This window comes from Pteronotus mesoamericanus, unplaced genomic scaffold (assembly GCF_021234165.1).
Source record: "Pteronotus mesoamericanus isolate MK-2021 breed Mesoamerican mustached bat unplaced genomic scaffold, CSHL_Meso_final contig_22, whole genome shotgun sequence".
Lineage (NCBI taxonomy): Eukaryota > Metazoa > Chordata > Mammalia > Chiroptera > Mormoopidae > Pteronotus > Pteronotus mesoamericanus.
In genome coordinates this window covers 6,982,846-7,006,744 of record NW_026555090.1, presented here as the reverse complement: position 1 = coordinate 7,006,744, position 23,899 = coordinate 6,982,846, and the positions used below count along the sequence as shown (strand labels likewise).

The 23,899-nt window shown below is 36.9% G+C and overlaps 1 protein-coding gene across 2 annotated transcripts in view; it reads left to right on the top strand.

Moving 5' to 3' along the window:
• The window catches only part of MAP2K4 (mitogen-activated protein kinase kinase 4), a 109,796-nt gene that overhangs the window by 68,735 nt on the left and 17,162 nt on the right, over positions 1–23,899 (top strand). For both annotated transcript variants that reach the window (XM_054571227.1, XM_054571226.1), the window contains 4 exons: positions 1,537–1,656; positions 9,995–10,114; positions 12,521–12,572; positions 15,283–15,410. In XM_054571227.1, the coding sequence (XP_054427202.1) occupies positions 1,537–1,656; positions 9,995–10,114; positions 12,521–12,572; positions 15,283–15,410 (420 nt within the window). The remainder of the gene's footprint in view (positions 1–1,536; positions 1,657–9,994; positions 10,115–12,520; positions 12,573–15,282; positions 15,411–23,899) is intronic.

Genomic DNA, 23,899 nt, shown 5'->3' with positions numbered 1-23,899 from the left:
AGCTATGAAAAGATAGGCGAGAGAGAAGGGGAATTTCTCAATTTTAAAAGTATTGGTCTTATTTTGTTTATATTTTTCATTCTTATTTTTTCTTGTTTATCTGTGTGGTGAAATGTAATGTACAAGTTTTAAATAAATCAACATACACAAATGGGTGCCAGTCGATAAATTTTATTTGGTGTGAAGTACGTACAGCCAGCAGGCTGTACATTTTAAGTAGCAAAATTAAATTTGTTTGTATTTGAAATGCATGGAATTCCTATTTAGTGCAGAGAATGGAATTGAGAGAACCTACTTCTATGCCTTATACGAGTGCTTATGGTCATGTCACACGGAACACGTCTCTTGTGTCTCTCTGTGCCTGGGGCTTCTCTTCCGTAAAATGGGCTCAAGAACTTAATTGGCTGCCTTCATCCCTTTCAAGAACATTGAGGACAGATACCTTGAAGTCTTTGGAAGACAAAATGCCACCTTATGTATTTTTTGATACTAACTTGCCTTGTAAGTATGTGCTATATATTATACACAGTGGCACGGTGTGACATTTTGAAATTTTTTCATGAGAACAGAAGTTGTTTGCATACCTTCGTGTTAACCTATAACTTCATTCTTAATGTTTTGCAATTTCTGAACTTCTTACCTACCCCCCTGGGGCAGTGAGGACTGTCCCTCTGACCATCTCCACGTCCTGTACTGCTCCTGGCAGGAGGTGGGTGCACGGACCTCGGGGCGGTGTTTTAGGGTCGCACACGGTTGCGGTGCAGGTGGGTCAGGGATACCCTAGGTCTGCAGTGTGCAGAGCAGAGCCTCATCAGCTGAGGAATAGACAAAGAGCCCTCTCTTCCCTGAGTTTTAGGTTTTCTTCGCCCTCTTTATGCTCTCCTGCCTTCTGACTCGTGGCTGGGCGAGCCAGGTAGAACTGATTTTGCCATGCCGAAAGAGCGGTGGGGGGGAGAGCGCCAGTGCAGGGCTGGGGGCACCCGGGTGGTTGGTCCCGGCGCTGCCCCTGCGCAGTTCCCACGCTCCCCTGTTCTGACCTGTGTGCCGTCTCTAGCGGACGAGAGCGCTGCAGTGCCAGGGCCCCGCAGTGATGAGGGCTGTTCTTGCATTGACTGCCTAGACTTCACACAATTCTGAAATGGCGACGAAAAGCCTGCATGACGCTACCTTCTTCACAGGAAAGCCGTTTGAAGTGTAATTCATTATGCATTTCTTTTGCACATGGATTAATTTTCACTGCCCAGGAACGTTGTTGCTCTACTTTCAGTGACATCAGTGAATGCTTGTAGTTAGAAAGCCTGTGTCCTTTAAAGAGGTACAAGTGCTATTGTCTTAAAAATAAAAAGTCCTAAGTGCTATTTTGTTTGTCTGTGGTAAAAATTGTTCTTGTATGAGAAAGATGACAATTTTTATATTGGGTTAGTATTTTTTGTGAAGTTTGCTGGGAACCTGTTAGTATTTTTGTGATAGCGTTTTTTTCTCAGGCTTTTCAAGTTGTTTCATATTTTTATGACATCTTTTGTCATTCTTTTCCAGAGAATTCGGTCAACAGTGGATGAAAAAGAGCAAAAACAACTTCTTATGGATTTGGACGTAGTAATGCGGAGTAGTGATTGCCCATACATTGTTCAGTTTTATGGTGCACTCTTCAGAGAGGTAGGAATAACCTATTTGGGTTTTAGCTGATTAATGAATATCTAATTGGAATAAATGAGAGGATTGCAGGATTAGATCCAGCTCTTCAGTTACAGGCCTTATATTAGTAATAAGTTAATTTCTCGGTATTTTAATATATAGCCATGATCATCTATACATTAGTTTCTAACACTTATTTTTCCTTTGGTTAAGGGGTGAAACTCATGCATTTTTTTTTAATGGCTAAAAATCCCTTATTTTCTTCATTTATAAGTAGTTTCTATTCTTTTTTTCCACTTTTTATTGAGTTTATTGAGGTGACACTGGTTAATGAAGTTTACACATGTTTCAGGTGCACAGTTCTGCAACACACCATCTGCACACGGTATTGCGTGCTCGCCACCCCCAGTCCAGTCTCCGTCTGTCACCCTTTGCCCCCCATACTCTCTCTACCTCCCTGCACGCCTGCCCCGGCAGCCCTGTGGCCCCTGTCTGTGAGTCCTCCCCTCCCCTTTTTTCCTTTCATCCTCAGCCCCTCGCCTACACAGCCCCCCCACCCCGCCGCAGCCGTCAGCCTGCCTTCTATGGGTCTCTGTTGTGCTTGTTAGTTCCTTTTTGCTCATGAGATTCCACATATGAGTGAAATGCTATGGTGCTTGTCTTTTTTGGATTGGCTTATTTCACTTAGCATAATGCTCTCTGGGTCCATCCATGTCGTCACAAAAGGTAAGATTTCTTTCTTTTCTTATGGCCAAGCAGTATTCCAATATCTAAATGTATCACAGCTTTTTTATCCACACATCTAGTGTTGGATAGAGATAAGGCCACTTCCAAATCGTGGCTGTTGTAAATAATGATGCAGCGAACACAGGGGCAGTTACATTCTTTCACATTAGTGTTTCCAGTTTCTTTGGATAAATTCCCAGAAGTGGAATTGGCTGGGTCATATGGCAGTTCCATTTTTAAATTTTTGAGGAAACTCCATGCTGCTTTCTGCAGTGGCTGCACCCGTTTGCATTCCCACCAACAGTGCATGAGGGTTCCCTTTTTTCCCCACATCCTCACCAACACTTGTTTGTTGATTTATTGATGACAGCCATTCTGGCAGATGTGAGGTGATATCTCGTTGCGGTTTTACTTTACATCTTTCTGATAATTAGTGACATTGAACATCTTTTCATATGTCTCTTGACCATCTGAAAGTCCTCCACTTTGAAGAAGTGTGTCTATTCAGGTCCTTTGTCCATTTTTCCTTGGATTACTTGGTATTTTTGGTGTTGAGTTTTATAAATGCTTTATAAATTTTGGATATTAACCCCTTATCAGATGTATCAACAAATATTTTCTCCTATTCAATGGGTTGTTTTTTAATTTTGTTGATGGTTTTCTTTGCTATGTAAAAACTTTTTAGTTTGATGTATTCCCATTTGTTTATTTTTCCTTGTTGTCCCTTCCCTGAGGAAACACATCAGAAATAATATTGCTATGAGAAATGTTCAAGGTTTTACTGCCTATGTTTTCTTCTAGTTTTATGGTTTTGAGCCTTGCACTTAAGCCTTTAATCCATTTTAAGTTTATGCCTGTATATGGTATGAGGAGGTGATATAGTTTTGTTTGGCATGTATCCGTCCAGTTTTTCTAATACCATTTATTGACTGGACTGCCTTTACCCCATTGTATATTCTTGCCTCTTTTATCAAATATTAATTGACAATATAGGCGTGGATTTATTTCTGGGTTCTCTTTTCTATTTAATTGATCTATGTGACTGTTTTTATGCTAGGACCATGCTGTTTTGAGTACTATTGCCTTATAGTATAGTTTTATATCAGGTAGTATGATACTTCCAACTTTGAACTCTTAAGCATTTTAAATGCTCTTTAAAAAATACCATTCTTATTTTGAAAATGTTAGGATATGTTAGAACTTGATCACAAAGAATGTAGTGTTGTTTTTTTTTTTTTTTTTAACTTAAACTATATACTGTGTTGTAAGACAGGACTGAATGTACACTGAATAGAAATATGAAATCTTGTAATTGGAAAAGACCTTAGAGGTTAGTCTAAGGGTTAATTGGGTTAATTCTCTACCCAGTCTTGAAATTTACTTTTTGGGGTTTCTAATAGGTAACTCTAGTACCTGGAGGCATACTACTTCATGACAGATCCTACTTCTGTGTTGAATCACTCATTAGTCACTCTTAATTCTATACTTGTACTTTCTTTTTCCTCCTTAATATTTATGACTTGAATATTCTTTTTTTTTTACTAGGTATATTGAATTTGTTAGTGTACTTAACCATTTTGTATCCGTATTACTTTGTATCAGTATACAGTCATGTATTCAGGTGCATAACTCTGTCCTAGACTTAAGTATTACACGATGTTATTCTATTAGTAATATAATGAATCTGGAACTTGCTTTAGGTTGCACAAGAATTGTCTCTTCTCCCCTTCTTCCCCCAAACCATAAATTTATTCTTCATAACCGCTAAATCCTCTAGCTCTGTTAGTCTTTAAGCCTTTTGCAGAACAGTTGCTGTTCAGGGATTGGACTAGGTTTTCTCTCCTGAGTAGATTCTACAGCCAGCTTTTCCAGTGGGGTGTTCCCTGGAGCCTCCCAATGGCTCTCTCTCAACCATAATTCGCCTCCATAGTGCTTGAATATGCTCATTTCTTATGTTCATTTATTTAATAAATCACTTGAGCAACATTTAACTATCTCGCCCAGGTTAGATATCGTGGAAGTCTGGTTTTATGAAAAGAAGACAGAGTAAGGATATCCACAATTGAAAACTTACTGGTAACAAAACAAAAAGCCTGGAGTAGTATCTGAATAGTATCCTTGTGGTTTCTCATGAATAGCTGGGGCAGAACTCGGCTTTACGTCTAAGGAAGGTTGAAGGGAGGGAAGTTGAGATACGCAGTGATAAGCACTGGCACTGATCGAATGCTCTGCTGTGTTCACTTATGTCCTGTTCACACGGGTTGGGGGGATTATCCCCTTCTTCCAGGGAGGAAACAGATGTGAGCACTGAATCAAGAGTCACACAGCCAATAAGCATCAGAAGTGGAAAATCAAAGACAAAGATCTCCCTGTTCATTCTTTTAGGAGTGGTTCGGGGGCGAAGAATTTTTAGCTTAATTTAAAATTTAATAAACTTTTTATACATTATAATTTTTGACTATGATAAGATGAAATATTAGGGACTATAAAAGTCACAAAATGGCAGAGTGAAATTGAACTCTCTCCCAAATCTTAGAATGGAAGAAATAATAGGTACTTCCTGAATACTAAAAAATGAAGTTCAAAAAACAAAGTTCACCTTTATAGTCCAAGTGTTTTCTCAAGTTACAGTGGTTAAAAATATTAAATAGACTTAATAAGGGATAGAGAAACACTTTTCAAAATTGGTAACTTAAAAATAAAGATCTTTTTTGGCCACATGACCAAAAAAGTTCCAGTAATAGGCCCAAAATTCTGGGTTCATGATAGGAAAGAATGGAAGTGGGCTCAAGCAGCTGGAAAGAAGGGAGGTGAACACAGGCAGTTAGGACTTTTGACCTTCCCTTACTACGTGAGAGATGGATGCTTTTAATTCTTGTCACTGTAAGAAACCTTCCAGGAGATTTTATTTCACATAATTTATAGGACCTCAAGACATCAGCTTTTGGTTTGGTTCAGTTGCCATCCATCAAGGGGCTTGTGAAATGTTTTGATTTTTTTTTCCTTGCAGCTACTGTGTAGAGATTAATCTCGCCACTGAGTAATTTTGAGCCTTTGAAAGTTCTATAACTTTATTCAGAGCAGCGAATAAATAATATTTAATACTGAAATTGGTAACTTATTTATTGCCATTGTCTCCAGTTATGTATACTTCTTTTTAGGGTGGACGTAAACTCAAATAAAAAGCCCAAAGTACAACTTGGGTTTGATTAAGTTATTAAGACACCTAATTGTACAAGTTTCTAAATTCATTTTCAGGTTTCGTAGACAGGGAAAAAAAGAGTTTGCTAGTATTGAAATGTTAAAGTAACTTTTAGCCTACAGCTAACTTCAGGGGTTTTAATATATAAATTTTCAAGATTGAATAGCAAGGAAACCCTTATTTCAAATATCTGTTGAGGTTGGAGAAGTTCTAGTGTAGGAAATACTCTTCTGTGTAACTTGTGACTGTAGAAGTTCATGAGATTATGTAAAAGGCAGTGATACTAGCTGAATTTGTCACCTCTGTCTCTATCCCTTCTTCTACATGTTCTTCTTTCCTTTTCCTTCTGTCTTGCAAGTTATAAATGCAGTTTTATGGAGATAATGTTGACATACGGTAAACTGCACATATTTAAAGCATACAATCTGATGTTTGGACAGATGTATACACCCGTACAGTTATCACCATAATCAAGATAATGAACGTATCCATCACTCACAAATGTTTTCATGTCCCATAGGTAATATATACATCCTCTTTGCTGTCATTGTCCTCAGGCAACCATAGATCCTGCTTTCTGCCACTCTAGATAAATTTGCATTTCTAGAATTTTGTGTAAATGAGATCATACAGTATACACTGTTTTTTAAAAATAGCTTCAGGGTCCTGATCGGCATGACTTAGTTGGTTGAGCATCATCCTGCAAAGTGAAAGGTCGCTGGTTCAATTCCTGGTCAGAGTACATGGCACGTGGCACAACTGCGGGCCTCGTTCCCAGTCAGGTACATGCGAGAGGCAACCGACTGGTGTTTCTCTCCCACTCTCTCCCCCTCCCTTCCACTCTCTCTAAAAATAGATAAATAAAATCTTTTAAACTAATCTTCTTTTACTTAGCATAGTTATTGTGCAGTTTATGTTGTTCAACGTATCAGCAGTTTGTTCCTTTTGATTGTGGAGGAGGAGTAGTAGTAGTATTTCATTGTGTGGATGCTCCGCAGTTTGCTTACTCTTTCATGTGCTGAAGGGCGTTTGGGTTGCTTCCAGTTTTTTAATGTATTACAAATAAAACTGCTATGAGTATTTATGTACAAGTCTTTGAGTGGACATACGATTTTATTTCCCTTGGGTAAATACCTGGGAGTAGAATGGCTGGATCATGTGGTACGTGTATGTTTATGTTTCTGTTCTAATGGACAAACTGTTTCAAAAGTGCAGCTGACTTTTCAAGGGGGTCAGGGTGCTGACCCTTGCACAGTCAAAAATCCGCATGTAACTTTTGATTCCCCACAAAATAAACTACAGTTGTCCCTCACTATCTGCAGGGGATTAGTTCCAGAATGTCACCAATACCAAAATCCACAGATGCTCAAGTTCTTTCTATAAAATAGCCTAGAACAGTAACGTGCTCACAGCCTTCTTGGATTCCCAGCCTCACATCCAAAATAGTTTTTGATCCCCAGTTGGTTGAATTGGAGGGTGTGAAACCCAGGGATATGGAGGGCTGGCTGTATATTGAAAAAAATCTGCATGTAATGTCCTGCTCAGTTCAAACTCCGGTTGTTCAAGTGTCAGTTATAGTTAAACCATTTTTAATTTTCAGCAGTAGTGCACGAGAGTTCTATTTCTTCACATCTTTCCAGCAGTTGGGATAGTTTGTCTTTCCAATTTTTCGTTAGTCTAATAGATTTAGAGTGGAATCTCATCACATTTTTAATTTGCATTTTTCTAATGACTAATGATGTTAAACAGCTTTTCGTGTGCTTATTTGCCAACTGTACGTCCCCTTTGATGAAGTTTCTGTTCAAATCTTTTGTCATTTTTTAAAGAGAGTTTTTGTTTATTTTCTTAATATTGAGCTGTGGGAGTTTTTAAAAAGATATTCTGGTTACGGGTTTATTTTAAGATATGATTACAAACGTTTACACCCTCCCCCATATCTATGGCTTATCTGTTATACATTTTAATGTTTTTTTTTAAGGTTTTATTTATTTATTTTAGAGAGAGGGGAAGGAAGGGAGAGAAACATGGGTCGGTTGCCTTTTCCACACCCCCACTGGGGACCTGGCCCGAAACCCAGACATGTGCCCTGACCGGAAATGGAACCAACCTTCCAGTCTGCAGGCTGGTTCTCAATCCACTGAGCCACACCAGTCAGGGCAATGGTGTTTTTTATAGAAAATGAAAGTTTTTAATGTTGATGTAGGACAATTTGTCAGTTTTTTTAAACTCTTGTGCTTTTGGTGTTGTATCTAAGGAATTTTTGCCGAACTCACAGTCACTTAGATTTTCCCATGTTTTCTTCTCATAGTTTTATAGTTTTAGACATCACAATTATTTTTAATCATCCATTTAGAGTTAGTTTTTGTATGGTGAGAAGTGTGGGGTGATGTTTAGTTTTTTGCCTTTGGATATCCTTTGCACCTTTGCCAGAAATCAGCGTGTGAGCCTGTTTCTGGACTGCCTGATCTGTTCCATTTTTCTGTTTTGTCTATGTTTGCACCAATTCCACACCTGTCTCGATTATTCTAGCTTTATAGAAAGTCTTGAGATCATGTGGTTCCAGTCTTTAAATTTTATTTTTTTAAGTAAGTTTTGGCTATTTGAGGTCCTTTCTATTTCCATATGGATTCTGTTGTCTGATTGTCAGTTTTTACACACACACACAAGGTCCCCCCAGAATTGTTGGTTGGGATTCCATTGACTTTATACCAGCGGTTCCCAACCTTTTTGGCACAAGGGCCAGTTTTGTAGAAGACAATTTTCCCACTGGTGGTGGGGAGGGTGGTATGTGGGGGGCCTGTGGACAGGAGACGGGGCTCAGGCTGTCATGCAGGGAAGCTTCATTGGCTCACCTGCTGCTCACCTCCTGCCGTGTGTGCCTGGTTCCTAACAGGCCATGCACTGGTCTGTCCTGGGCCCCGGGGGCTGAGGACTCCTGCTCTATACATCACTCAGGAGAGTATCATTGTTTTAACAGCCTTGAGTCTAATAACCCGTTAACATGGTATCTTACTTCATTTATTTACATCTTGTAAATTTTTTTCAGTAATATCTTATGGTTTTCATCATGCAACTCTTTCACATATTTTGTTAAATTTACCCTTAAGTATTTTATTCTTTAATAAATGAGATTTAAACAATTGTTTCCTCTTGTTTTGTGACTAATGTAGAAATACAGTTGATTCTTATTATTTATCTTGTGTAGCATAACCTTATTAAACACACTTATGAGTTCTGGAAGCTTTTTGTAGACTCCATCACATTTTCTATATAGATTATCATGTCATCTGTGAACAAAGAGAGTTTACTTTCCTCTTTCCAATTGGGGTCTTTCCTTGTTTCTCTTTTCCCTCCCTCCCTCCCTCCCTCCCTCCATTCCTTTCCTTTTTTCCTGTTTTCCTTTTCTTTCTCCCTTCCTCTGCCCTTCCCTCTCCTCCCCTTCCTTCTCTTCCACCATTTTTGTTCTTTTTCTTTCTTTCCTTTCTTATTTCACAGGCTAGATCCTTCAGTACACTTTTGAATAGAAATGGTGAGAGTGGACATCCTTGTCATGTTTCTGATCTTAGGGGAAAAGCATTCAGGCTTTCACTGTTAAATATCATGTTAGCTGCAGGTTTTTCACAGATGTTCTTTATCAGGCTGAAGAGTTTCCTTTCTATTCCTAGTTTGTTGAGAGAATTTATTAGAAGCAGATATTAGATTTTGTCAAATAGTTTTATTACACCCTTGAGATGATTGTATATTTTTATTTTATTTTTAATATGGTAAGTTACATGGATTGCTTTTCAAATATTAAAACAACCTTGTGTTTCTGGGATAAATCCACTTGATTATTATGTATTTTTTAACATATTGTTAAATTTGTTAAAATTTTATTTAGAAGTTTTATATACATGTTCATGAGAGATACTGCTGTGTAATTTTCTTATAATGTGTTTTTTTTTTTGTTTGTCATTCATATCAGTGTAATGTGAGCCTTATAGAGAGAGTTGGGGAATATTCCCTCATTTTCAACTTTCTGGAATAATTTATAGAATAGATATTATTTCTTCTGTAAATATTTGGTAGAATTCACCAATGAAGCCATTTGAACATGGCATTTTCTTTGTGGGAAGATTTTCAACTACAAATTTGATTTAAGTATAGAATTCTATTCTAGTTATCTATTTCTTTGTGACTGATTGTTGGTAGTAAATTTCCTTGAAGAAATTTGTCCATTTCAGTTAAACTGTCAGATTAATTGATATAGAATTATTTATAATAATCATCTTAGTATCTGTAGTCTTTGATAAGAAACCAAAATTTCTACTAGGTCAAAATTTAAAAAGATAAGATTGCTTTTCCTTTAATTGTATTTCTATTTTAAGTGAAGGGACAAATGGTACTTAATAACAAGATATATAAGAATAACAAGTATTTGTTATTTTATAGGGTGACTGTTGGATCTGTATGGAACTCATGTCTACCTCGTTTGATAAGTTTTACAAATATGTATATAGTGTATTAGATGATGTTATTCCAGAAGAAATTTTAGGCAAAATCACTTTAGCAGTAAGTACCTGGTTTTCAAATTGTTCATTTTATATATAGTGCTAATATAAAGATGCTGCTGGAGTTCTGAACGCACATAGCTAAATGTCCTTCACAGGATGTTATTAACTTTCTTGGAAAATCATTTGTAATAAGAAAAGAGACAAAAATCACTTCTTTGAGGGTAACTAACATAAGTCATAAGAACAATTTTCAAAATATAGTCTGCATAAATACTACAGTATTTGTTTCAATAAAATCACAGTGAACCATACTAGATTGTAATGTCAGTAAGATTAGAAAAAGCAATTTTCTGGTACTTTTTCCCCCTGCTGATTTAATCATTTTAAAATATGTTGTATTACTAAAGTTATCACTAAATTAATTAGAATCACAGCAGTTTCCTTTAAGTCTCTTAATTAAAACTCTTAGACAAAGAGTTTTATTTCCTGTGGTTTAAGATTTGGGCTAGCCAGTCTAAACTCTACATTTTTGACTAGCAATTTCAATAACCAACATTACTACTAATTTAGTCAATTCATTTTTACCGGAGTACCAAAAAGGAAAGAGGTACTTTTTTGGTTATGTGTTTATAGGCTTGAAGGTGACATCATGATTATTTCCTTTTTGGCTTTGAATCTTTTAGTCGACAAAGGTTGTTCATAATTATTTTTTTCCGAAAAGAAGTTTTCGATAGAGTAAAATTAATAAGATTCTTAGAAACCCCTGTGAATCTGAGTTAATTACATGATCTGGTTAGTGGCTATGAAACTAAAATAAAATTTAGAAACTAAATTTTATACAAAGTTGTAAGATATTCTGGTTGCATATATTTTCCTGTCTTTTCCTTCCCTGTATCCTCAACATACAATACAGGTTATCTATTCATTGCCATTTTATCCTGTTGAGTCACTAATGGTTCATGTTAAAAAGATACAGTTTTGTAGTTATAAGAGAGATGGTATTTGTAATTGAAATTTTAAAAATCAGATTAAACTTTAGTTATTATAATCTTAAGATTCATAGGTGTCATGTGAATGTTTTAAGCTATTTAGGTGAATTAATGCTTAAATTTAAATGTTTTACGGGCTACATTTTAAGATGTATACCCTTTCATATATTTTATAAAACAAAGCTGATTTTACTAGAAACTTGTTCATTATTCAGACTTGTATAGGAAATTTTATATTGATCAATTTAGTCACCCATCTCCAGTATACCAAACCCAATATTATCTTGGAATTTGACAGTATTCATAGAAACAATAGTATCATAATGATAAAAGCTAGTGGTTATTGAATGTTCATTTATATCAGACCAAGATCTTAGGACATTTTGTCTTTGTAGCAGCTCTTTATAGTAAATAGTGTAACCCTCTGTTTACAGATGACAGCTCTGAAGTATGGAGAGGTTATAAGTAATTGACTTGCTTTGAAGTTTATACAGTTGTAACCGGTAGATGGTGTAAGCACAGGCAGCCTAATCCCAGAATCCTGTTCTTCACACTATACAGCAGGGTGCTCTTGAAGTTAGAAAACATAATAAAATTATTTTATCATAGACCGCAATATGTGTAGTATAGATATACTAATAAATAATTTATTCTATATTTGCCTGTGTTTCTAGACTTGGTGATCACCTTTTATATGAAGCACAACATTTAAAATTACTTTGTGTTAAATCTCTTCTTGCTAGTTAATAACTCAGTGATCATACAAGCCCAGCTGTGTGAAACATTACATGTTTGTGTGCCCTGTGTTCCTGATACGCACGCGCCTGGCGGCGACAGAGACTTGACCTTCCTGCAGCAACTGGCCTGTTGCAAATGGTCGGCCTGTTCATTAGTTCTCCGCTAGTTCGAGTCATGGACGTTTTAAGTCAAGTCTCTGTTCCCTCCATTCCTGAAGAAATTTCTGACTTCCTGATAGTGGGCAGTGGTCAGACAGTAGGGTAAATTGTAGACGAGCTGCCGCGGTGGCTGAGTGGAGGTCGTGTGGCTCTGCGGAAGTCCCTGTGAAGGCTCAGCACCCAGTGAGAGTGAGTGACGGCGGGAAACGGAGAGTCTGGAAAAACTTACTCAATCAGAGTTGGTAATGGAAGCAGCCTGTCGGGCTTTCCTGTACTACCTATTTGTATTCTTGAAAAATCCGAAGGTATAAGAAGCATTATACAACTTGTTAATAACTTATTAAAAAAATCTTAAGTTACTTTTTTTGGCTGTCAAGAAATGGTATACAAAGGCAACTTAGTTTTCAGATTTAAAATCATCATTCAGCATCTTTGGTTAACAAAAAAAAAATGCATGAAATGTTGAAACATTAAGCTTACAAGAATTCAGTGGGCTATGGGGACTGTTACTAATGATAAACTGTTACACTGCTTCATTAAACAGAGATTGCTTATCTCATCTCTGCTTTTTCTTCCTAGACTGTGAAAGCACTAAACCACTTAAAAGAAAACTTGAAAATTATTCACAGAGGTGGGTATAGGATTGTTTTTTATAGAACAATTTTTTCGTACTAGGAATAATAGGAAACAATATTGAAAATTACAATGTCATGTTTTAGCCAAACATACTATATATATCCTAAAGCTTCATCGTCAATTTAGGGGTTTTTTCCTTTTGGGAATCTATAAATTCCAGTCTACTTTATTAATATGTTAGGCTTAGTAATTGAAAGAGATTCTGGTGTAAGTTCTTGTCACTCCTAGTCGAAGAGTACTTTCTCATCCGCCCGATAGGTAGTGGGTCTGTGCGCACGAATGAGGCGTGGAGGCGGCCCTGGGAGCCTTCAGAGAAGGCTCAGATGCGTAGCGCTCGTGCGCGCGGAAGGGACACCGCTGCCCCTGTCAGGTGCTTCTTCTCTGCTTTTAGAGGACAGCTTTCCAAACTGAGAGACTCTGTCATTAGTATCATACATTGAAATTCCTCTAAAGTATTTGCATGTGTGAGAAGAGTGTTCTTTTCCTTGTTAAACACAGATTCAGAATTTTGAAACCTTTGACGTAGGTCTGTTGGAAGACAGTGGGAATCCTGAATTGAATTCAGCAAATGGACTAAATCGTTGCTCCATTTGTTACTGACAGACTCAGAGTAGTGAGTTAATGGTTTTGAAGAGGCACGTGAGTTCGCTATTCCCAGTAGTTTTGTAATGGCCAAACCTAAGACAATACATGACAGTGTAAATAAATATGATAGAAAGTCAAAGGCCATATTCAGAAATGTGAAAAACCTTGAATTTTAAGAAACAAAGTTTCTAGTGGTTAAAGAAATTAGTAATTGTGGCATTTAAGTAATTTTCATTTGAGGTTGACCCTGGGCGAGAAATTAACCTTGAACATCAGAGTAATTCATTTACTTTTGCTGCGCTTGTTAAAAATAATATTAGATAGGCTTCTTATTTTCTCTTTTGGCCTTAAATCATGTAGCATTAGGTCCCTAAACAAAATTATTTTGTTCCTCCTTGTTCTTGTTTTGGGGTTTTCCTTCCATTTTTTGCTCTGTGCTGCAGTTACGAGAGTATCACTTTTGCCTTAGGGTCGCTGAGGTACTGTCGGAAAACTCAAGGCATCCTAGGGAAGCACTGAGACTGTGTGTGCTCGCGGAGGAGGAGAATGGAAGGGAGGGGCTTCAGAAATAACTGATATTCTTATTACTAAATCAAATAATCAGTTTATAGCAGTCTTCTCAAATATAATTAGCTTTTTAGTTTCAATTAGAGTGTTTTTGATCACAGGTAGTAGAAATTCTGGTAACTGGCTTAAACTTCAAGGAAATTCATTCTCTGTAGTTATAAAGTCCAACGTGAAGGTGGCCCCTGGCACAAAGCCATTAGGGTTTAAGCTCCCCTCTTTGGCCTGTGCCCAGTTTAGTATGTCAGCTCCACCCTCGGGGTAGTAACAACGAAAGCTGGGCTCTAGTGTCACATCTAAACATGACAGCTTCTTGAAGAAGGTGTCTCTTCCTGCAGGGCTGTCAGGAGCAGGGAAATCTTTGTGTGTCTCTTTTTTTTTGTCATTCACTGGAATTTCCTCGTGCACCTAACCCAAATCCAGGCCCCGCCCAGGAGCCTGAGACTCCCCCTCACCGCGCCCCCCCCCCCCCCCACCGTGTCCCCCATGAGCTTAGACAGTAAGGACCCAGTGTTTGAAGGTATGGATAGAGTTACACAGTATATTTATTTCTACCTTTACTTTCTGTTCATCGAGCCATGATAGTGACAACACAATGGATAGAAATTAAGACAGAGATAGAAAATTGGTGAGCAAAGGGGGAGAATTCACCAGGCATCCATTTAGCACCCACTGGCAGGGAGTTGACCGCCAGTGAGGAAGAGCTGATAACCTAGGGGCCAGTTTGACAAGACTGGGAAACCTGTAGATCCACATGGAAGGAACTGGGCTTTCTTACGTTTGCAGGGAAGCCCAAGCACCCTGGGAGTGGTAGGAATGAATCTGGTCTCTCAAGGATCGCTCTCCAGGAAGGGTGGGTTGGGAGAAGCTTGGTGAAGCCATCTAAGATCAGGAAAACCTCTCAAATAGAAATAATTATTAAGTGGATGCGTTTATCGAGTATACATAATGATCAGACACTATAGTAGATGTTTTAATTTGTTTTTTCATTTTGTGAATGGGGAAATTGTGGTTGCTATTGAAAGTTCATAGGTCATGTTAAGATTTTCACATTGTGAACTTTAGATCCAGATTTTGAAACTTTGCTTCTCTGATCCCGAAGCGTGTGGTCTTCTGGATATACTGGATTGGATACTTTCCTAAGTTAGTTAAAACTCTACTTTAAATAAATTATGGGTTTATAATTTATATACTTTGTATTTAGTTGTATAGTTTTTGACACATATTGTAAAGTAGCTTAGTATACTTGTACAGTTTAAATTCATTCTTTGTATTTTGACTGTTAAGTAATGCATTTGAAACAAGTAAATGAATATATCTCTTGATGGAAGCAAAGACATTATGGAATGCCTAAATTTATTGTATAGCATTTTTTTTAGTTTTTAAGCATCTGCCTTCAGAGAAATTTTGCATTTCTCATCTCCTTATATATCTGAATTTTAAGGACTTGATCACTTATATTGTCTAAGGTTTTTCAATATTTTTACTTAAAGTACTTTAGAATGTAGCTCATTTGATTGATTGCTTCCACACTGAATGACATCTTTCTCTTTCAGATATCAAACCTTCCAATATCCTTCTGGACAGAAGTGGAAACATTAAACTCTGTGACTTTGGCATCAGCGGACAGCTCGTGGACTCCATTGCCAAGACGAGAGATGCTGGGTGCAGGCCATACATGGCAGTAAGTGCAAAGGCCAGGCCTTCTTGCTTGACAGCGTTGCACGGAGAGCCTGTGCCCTGCGGTGCTGTGCTGCCAAGGGCCCTGCTGTGGGCCCTGCCATGTCACCGTGCCAGACTGTCCTGCTCGTCCCTAAGGAGCAAACGCAGGCTCTGGCTCCTCCATGAAACTTTGCAAAGCTATCCCAGTGAACTCCTGTGTTATTGTCTTACTCCGTTCCTCTTATTTGGTACTTAGCCTTTGTGGTCTTCTCTGATTACTGTGCTTTCATTATCTTCAACTCTACTCACCAACCAGATGGTTAGCTCTCAGAAGGCTTCTTTGTGCTTCGAACACTCTGTTGTTATCTTGCCTGTGGTAGGGAACATTGTAGCAGACTTGTTAAGAATGTGTCCAAGGCTGTTAAGTGGTATTATTTCCAGTTACAGAACAGTGGGAAGAGTCAGATTTGGGGTAGAAGTCAGGATATTTTACAGAGTCTGAGGCGGTGTTTTGAATACTGAATATTCTTCAGAGGTGGGCGAAGCAAACTAACAACCTGGGGGTAGACATGTAGGGCATTTGCCAGCCTGGAGCGTCTTTCCCTTCAGGGAGACAGAGCTACACTGTCCTTCTACACGTATCATACTCATCTGGCCCCAGTGCACTTGCATAGACTGTTCCAATAGCCTGGATTTTGACCTACATCTGATTGGAAATTGTGTCTGTGTTGTAAACATTTTCCTTACATGTTGGTGTCTTCCTTAATGTGGCTGTGGTCCTTTGGGACCAGCAGACTGCTCTCTGCGGTGATATATACAGGTTTTGTGTCATTTATTGAAGCATTTCTATCAGTAGTTTCTGTTTCAGTCTCTGAAGACTCTTTTAAACTAAAGATTAGCTTAGAACTGAATACAATTTTTCTCTCCTTTTATTTGTTAGCTTCTTTCTTGATTTATATGTTTCCAAATCCAGTACTATAAGCAATAGAAAAGTAAGAAAAATCATAAACTACATATTATAGCTTTTATATCTTGTTTGTGGATGGGTAGACTTAGTGCTACCCACAGATTTATACTTATTTTGTGAGCTTGAATACATTTTATTTTCAGCGCTATTTAAAAGTAAATTTTGTACCAATAGTTCTTTCACTTACCACTTATCTCTCATTCTATAAATAGTGTAAGGCACAGTATTACATGTATTCTCTGTACTTGTCCTGTTGCCTACACTGTGATCTTTATTTTTGAAAACCATTGTATTCGAACATTTTCTTATTAACAATATTTTAATATTATTGCTTTCAATACCCTGTTTTTATTAACATCTTTTCATGTCATTTTTTTCCACAAATGAAAATGTCAGAGGGGCGTGTGTGTGTGTGTGTGTGTGTGTGTGTGTGTGTGTGAATACACACAGAAAAAACCTTCACTTATAGTTTGGACTTTATGGGTGGTAACTGGGCAGGAAGGTTCTTGGGAAGATTTGTACAATCTTGCATTAAATCATGATAACTAGGGATAAATGGAACAACCAGTTCAAAAGCAAGAAATTAAAAAAAATTAAACATGAGTATTTGGGAATTCGCGTAATTTACACACTTAGTAATGAGGCCTGAGAATTAAGTATAGGCTGTTCATCTCTACAAGTACTTTTAGGGCTTGTGTCAGGACTAAGGTGGACAAAGTGTTTTGCTGTGTAACATTGGCTAAGAATTATATTTGATTCATGTGGATTTTGTAAGTGCAATTGTAGCCCTGATAGAGCTGGATATTTGCATTTGGTTACTTGTAAGAAAGAAGTAGACTTTCAGTTTTCGTGTAGCAGTAACAGCGGTTCACAGGCCCAGGAGGTGCAGGGCTGGCCCTTTTCCTGCTGACCTAGTGCGGCCTTGGCGGAAGCAGGCTGATGACAAACTGCCGCTTCTCTTGCCTGGACCGATTGGACCGAATGAAAGGCTTCTGTCCATTCCGGTTTTCTGAGGCTTATGCAAATGGACAAGAATACAATCAGCATTCGTTCCAAAAGCTGCTACAAGTGACTTGACTTTTCTTTAATATACTTTGACAGAAGATATCAGCAATGTATCTTGTCTTTTTGAGGTTTATCATTTGTCTTTATAGGAATTGTAATTTCTTAGGTTATATTTAACATAGAAAGTATATAAAGTGTAGAATTTACACTGAAATTTTTTCATAAGCCAGTTGTTAATGTTTTGCCCTTTCTGCCTCCTTATCTAGGGGGGTATGTTTGTATTTGTATACATATACATATACATGTACTTATATGTTTAGGTATACATGTGTATGTACGAAGTCTGTCTGAGAAAGTCCAGCCTTTGTTAATATAATGAAAATGGTTTGCGTGACATCGATGTAACCTGGCAGCCAAGGAGAGTGGACTGAAATGCGCACGTGTGAACAATGATGACTTAATTGTACTAGTCAATTGGGGCCGTAGATGCCATTGAGTGAGCATGTGTACTGTATGGCTCTCACATTCAAAATGACTGAGTACAGCAACGAATCTGCATCAAATTTTGTGTTAAGCTTGACCATTCCTACGTGGAAACTATTTGGATGATGTAGAAGGCCACAGCTACGGGCAACTGGTCTGATTGTCAGCTTCATCACAGTGTGCCCGATCATGCATCATATCTCATGCAGAGATATTTTGTGAAGCGTCAAATCACATCACTCAGGTGACTTGTTCAAGTTCTACATTTCCCTATTGATCTTCTGTCAAAATATTCTATTCACTATTCAAAGTGGGGTACTGAAGTCTCCATCCATCATGGTAAAACTGTATTTCTCTTTTCAGTTCTGTCATTGTTTGCTTCATTTGTTTTATAGCTCTGTTGTTTTGTGTGAATGTGTGTATCATTGTTATATCTTCTTTATTAATTGATTATTTTATAGATATTTAATGACCTTTTGCCTCTTGCAACAATTTTTTACTTAAAAACTTTTATCTAATACTAGTATAACTGTTCTAGCTCACTTCTGGTTACTGTCACATTAACTTTTTCCATTCTTTTTCTTTAAACCTATATGTACTTATGGATCTAAAATGTGTCTATAGACAGCATACAGTAGGATTATAGTTCCTTATTCATTCTGTTAATCTCTACCTTTTGATTAGAGACTTTAATCCATTTACATTTAAAATAATTACTGATAAGGTATGACTTCTGTCATTTGTTCTTTGTTTTCTGTATGTCTTACACTTTGTTACTTGTTTATTGCTGCCTTTTTTAAAGTTGATTTCTTTGTTGCATTTTAAAATTTTATTCTCATTGCTCTTCTGTATATGTTTTAGATATTTTCTTCATGGTTACCATATTCATTACATTTAATATCTTACATTTGTAAGTTTTGTTTGAATTAATACCCACTTAGCTTTAAAAGCATACAAAAACTCTGCTGTATACAGTTCTACCTCCTCTGTGTTATTGCCACTAATCATATCTGTAAACATTATTTGCCTAATAATGTAGATTTATAATTAATTATTTTATTCATTTGTCTTTTAAATCATGTAAGAAACAAAAAGAGTTACAAACCAAAAATATAATCATAATGGCTTTTATGTTTACCTATATAGTTACTTTTACTAGAAGTCTGTGTCTTTTCATGATTCAGAGTTACTGTCTACTGTCCTTTCATATTCTCTTCTGTGTATCTGTGAATGTCTTAACAGGCTTCCAGTTTTGAAGGACAGTTTGGTTGGATAGGGAATTCTTGGATGACAGGTTTTTTTCTTTCAGCACTTTAAATATATCATTGCATTCCCGTCTGGCATCCATAGCTTCTGATGAGAAATTAGCTATTGTTCTTGAGTATCCCTTAGATGTGAGGAATCACTGCTTTCCTGCTGTTCTCCAGAGTCTCTCAGCCTTCAGCGGTTCAGTTATAACGAGCCTTGCCAGGAATCTCTCTGTTCATTCTGCTTGGCGTTTGTTTAGCCTGTTGAATGTTAGATGTGTGCATTTTAACAAATTTTGTACAGATTCTGACCACTATTTCTTCAAGCATTCATTCCACCCTTTTATTTCTTCTCCCCCGGACTGTCATTGTGTGTCGGTGCACCTAATGGTGTCCCGCAAGTCTCCGAGTCTCTCTTTTTCTTCATTCTTTTTTCTTTGTGCTCCTCAGACTGGATGATTTCAGTTCACCTGTTTTCAAGTTTGCTGATTCTTCTGTCTGCTCAAATGGGCTATACAAGCTCTCTAGTGAATTTTTAATTCAGTTATTATACCTTTTAGGAGGAGTTTTTCTATATGGTTTCTTTTTAAAATTCTTGTCTCTATTGATACTCTGTTGAGACCTTGTTTGCCTGGTTTTCTTTAACTCTTTGTCATGGTTTCCTTTGCTCTTTGATTGTATTTAAGACAGTTGATGTAATCTTTGCCTAGTAAGTTCAATGTACTTCCTTAGGTACAGTTTCTGTTGATTTCTCCAGTAAGTGGGTCATACTCTTCATTTTTCTTTGCATGCTTTGTGTGCTTTTATTGGTTAAAAACGGGACAATTTGAGTTATATAATGTGAGGACACTGGACGCATATCTTTCCCCCGCCTCATGGTTTGCTTTATTCCTTGTGGGATAAGGCTGTTTCTTTAGTGATTTTTCTCAAGTTTTAAATAAGTCTCTATTTTAAATCATATATCACCCCTGGCATATCTGTTTGCTTAGCTTATATTCAGCTAGATTTTTGAGGAGTAACATGGGGGAGCAAAAACAGATTCCAAAAAGAAAGAAAAGTTCCACAAAGAAAAACAAAGGGAAAGAAACTCAAAGTAACTATTCCAGTTTTTGCAGATTGGCTTTGTGATGGGACACGTATTCAGTGCTTTGCCAGGTCATTTACATCTTCCTTAATTTTCAACTCTTACTTGCCCTAAACCTGTAGATCAGTGAGAGGTTGAAGTTTCAGGTCTTCTCAGGTCTTTTGTGTCCTCCTCAAGATGTATACATGGCTTTCTAAATTTCTCAGTATATTCTGGTGATTTTGAATGGCTTAATTTCCCAAAGAAACTCCACCCTTCAATTTTCCTCCCAGGCTTGTGATGCTCTAATGCATGCCTCAATCCCAGTCTCTTGCACCAGGCATCTGCGGGTCATTCATTTGCCTTACAGTGTTTTCCAGGAAGGTCCACTGCTTCTGCCTTGAGTGAGGTCCAATGTAGGCAAAACAAAGGCAAGCGCCTTGCATCTATCCTTCACGTAGCCCCGAGACGGGTTAGAACAGATAAACACAATTCTCGATGAATAAGGTCCGCTCTCCTTCCCGCTCCCTCTGGACCAGGGACCAAGGGCCTGCACTGAATGCTGGCTGTCGTCTTCAGGGCTGCCCTGGCCTGGGACAGGGTTTGGGGCAAGGTCAGGTAAAAGCACTGCAAAGATTTCTTACTATTTTTAAGTTCCCTTTTTCTTGATTTAGTGTTTGCTTGATTGCTGTAAAGCTTGGATTTTTTTTCCCCCAGAGTTCTGATGAAGTTGATTTTGACAATTTTTGCTTTACTTTTCAATGTTTCTCTGGAAGGATGTTCTCCAGAAGCTACCTACTCTGCCATTTTTGCTGATGTAGCTCTGTGTGTCATTTTTCTGGAGCCAAATAAGTTTAGGGATCACCATATTCCATTTTAAGTTTTATAGATACATAGTATATATTAGCATACAAATTAAAAGTACTGAGAACAACCTCAATAAAGAAACATCTTTCCTGAATCTAGCATGTCAGTGAAACTAACCCACTTTGTTTTGTGGTATGCCTACTAATGACTAGGAGAGTTTCTAGTCTATGAAAGACAATGTATTGAACAGTGTTATAAATGATGTAGCTGTCAGTGTTAGGCTTTTCAACTGGAAAAAATAATTTTTTTCTTGTGTGGTCAGGCTAGATTCTACAATAATTTTTTAAATAGCTTTGCTAACTAATTAAATTCTAGTTCTGGACTGGCTTAAAAATTGAGGGCTTAAAAATCATGAGTTACCACCTCGTGTTCACTAGCGTGGCTAGGATCAAGAAGTCAGATACTCAGCAGTGTTGCTGAAGGTGTGGAGGAATTTGAATTCTCATACACTGCAGGTAGGAATGTAAAAACGATTCAGCCACATTAAAGAGCCTGGTAGTTCCTCAAATGTGTCAATGTAGAGGTACAGTAGAAACTGGTAATAGGACTCCCAGGTATATACCCAAGAGAAATGAAAACATGTCCATGCAAAAACTTGAACACGAATGTTTATAGCACGTAACTATAAACATAACTGAATGTATAATAGCCAGAAGGTACAAAAGACCCAAATATCCATCAATGGATGAATGGGTTAAAAAAAAGGTGGCATATGTGTAGAATGCAATATTAATCTTGGAATGGAATAAAGTACTGATTTATGCTACAATAAGGGTAAAGTGGAAGAAGCCAGACACAAGAGACCACATACCATATGATTCCATTCATGTAAAAGTCCAAAATAAGGATACCTATAGGACAGAGAGTAGACTGGTGCTTGTTTAGACCTCGTGGTTCTGGGGCAGTTGCAGGAGAATAGGGTGGTGATGTCCAAAGGGTGTGGAGTGGAGAATATTCTAATATAGACTCTGGCCGTGGTTACACACGTGGTACGTGGATTACAGCTCAGTGCAGCTGTTTGAAACACAACCAAAGGCCGCCGTTCTCTGTGATTAGCACTGAGACTGCTGAAGATGTGAGGATACAGTTCCTGGGAATTTTGACTTCACAAAAATCAAGCTTAGTAAATGACTATTGCCAACACGACTGACATCTTTGGAAATGTAGATTTGCACTTGAGTGACTAGTACTTTTTATTTCTTTAGCCGTTTGAATTGCCTGTTTCAGAATGTTAGAAAACAACTGCCCCACACAATCCCGGGTATAAAATCATGACGGTTTTATTCTAAGAAGAGCTTTTTACTTTAATTTTGAATTTCTTAAAGATTTTTAATTGCCTAGTACAGCACTTTGGAATATTTAAGGAAGGGTTCTGGGTCTGATTTTTCCCCCTTGCTTACGTACACATGCACACTTCCAGGTGAGACTTGTGTGTCACTTTTTCTGTTTGTATACATAACTTTGAGACATATAATTTATATAAACCCTGGTGGCTTGATATTTTCTCTTCCTGGGGACTTTGAAATCCCATTGCATTATTCCTAGTTTTTAAAATGTTAAGTAACTATGTTTGAAGAATTCTATTGTTGATAGTTTTATAAATGGGTTTCTTATTGTAAGATTATATGTCTGTTAAATATATAAACAAAATAGTAGTAAATGGAGAATCAATAACCCACAACTCATTCATAAAGGGAGAAAAAGTTTTGTGAGTATATATTCTGTTACATTTTTTATGTAAATGTAATCATATTGCACATATGTTTTTCCTCTGCTTGTAGGCATTTTTTTCAGGTTGATGCATTTTCATACATAATGAATTTGGCCATTAAAAATGAACTAATTTTCTATTTTTGCATGTTTAATTTTTTTCTAGTGCTTTGTTATACTAAAAACAGCTGTAAATATTTTAAAACTGTATCTTCATACAATTCTTTCCTATCTTCTCTTGGACATAAAAGATTAACACATCCATGACCTTTGGGAGCATTAAAGGCAATGTTTTCTAAATAGATGTCAATCTGTGTCAGAATATTATAGTTTTATCTTTGGCAAGTTGAGAAGCCAGAATGGAAATTCTTTTTAATTATGTGGGTTTTGTTATATGTTTTTAAATTAAGATAAAGTTGGATACTTTTGCATTTTATGCATTAACCTTTGCCCATTTTTTATTAGAATGTTAGTCTTTTATATTGTTTAAAATATAAGGAGAATTACTTTACATAGTTTTCTCAGAAGTTGTCATTCATCTTAAATTTTACATAGTTTTGGTTCAATTACAGAAATAGAAAATTTTAATATGGTGAGCTCATCAATGGTTAACTTTGAGATTTCTAACTATTGTCATATCTTGAACGATTTTTGTCGTGCCAAGATTGGAAATAGTTGCAGAATTTTATTTTAGTGCCTGTGTTTAGGCTTTTGTTTTTGACATTTCAATTTTTAATCCTCCTATAACCAATATAAGTGTATTATCAAAGGAAAGAATATAACTTTTCTCCCCACAAATGTTTTATCAGTTAAAATTTTATTTTTAATTATCTCCATTTGAATTCCACTGTTTAGAATTAGTACCCATACTAAATTCTTAGATTTGACACTGTTTCTTGGCTTTGTTTTATTACTGTTATGTATTTTTCATATAAATATTATCATTATTTTTAAAAACTCAGCAGGAATTTTATTGGCATTTCATTAGACATAAATTAATTTGGTTACTGCTGTTTTTTAATATTGTGTCTTCTCAATGAAGAATATATTATTTCTTTTCATTCACTCAAGTTGTCTTAATGTCCCTTGTTAATTTTTCCTTCTTATAGGTTGTACACATTTCTTAATAATCTTTTTCAAATTTATTGTCACCTGTAAATACTAGTCTA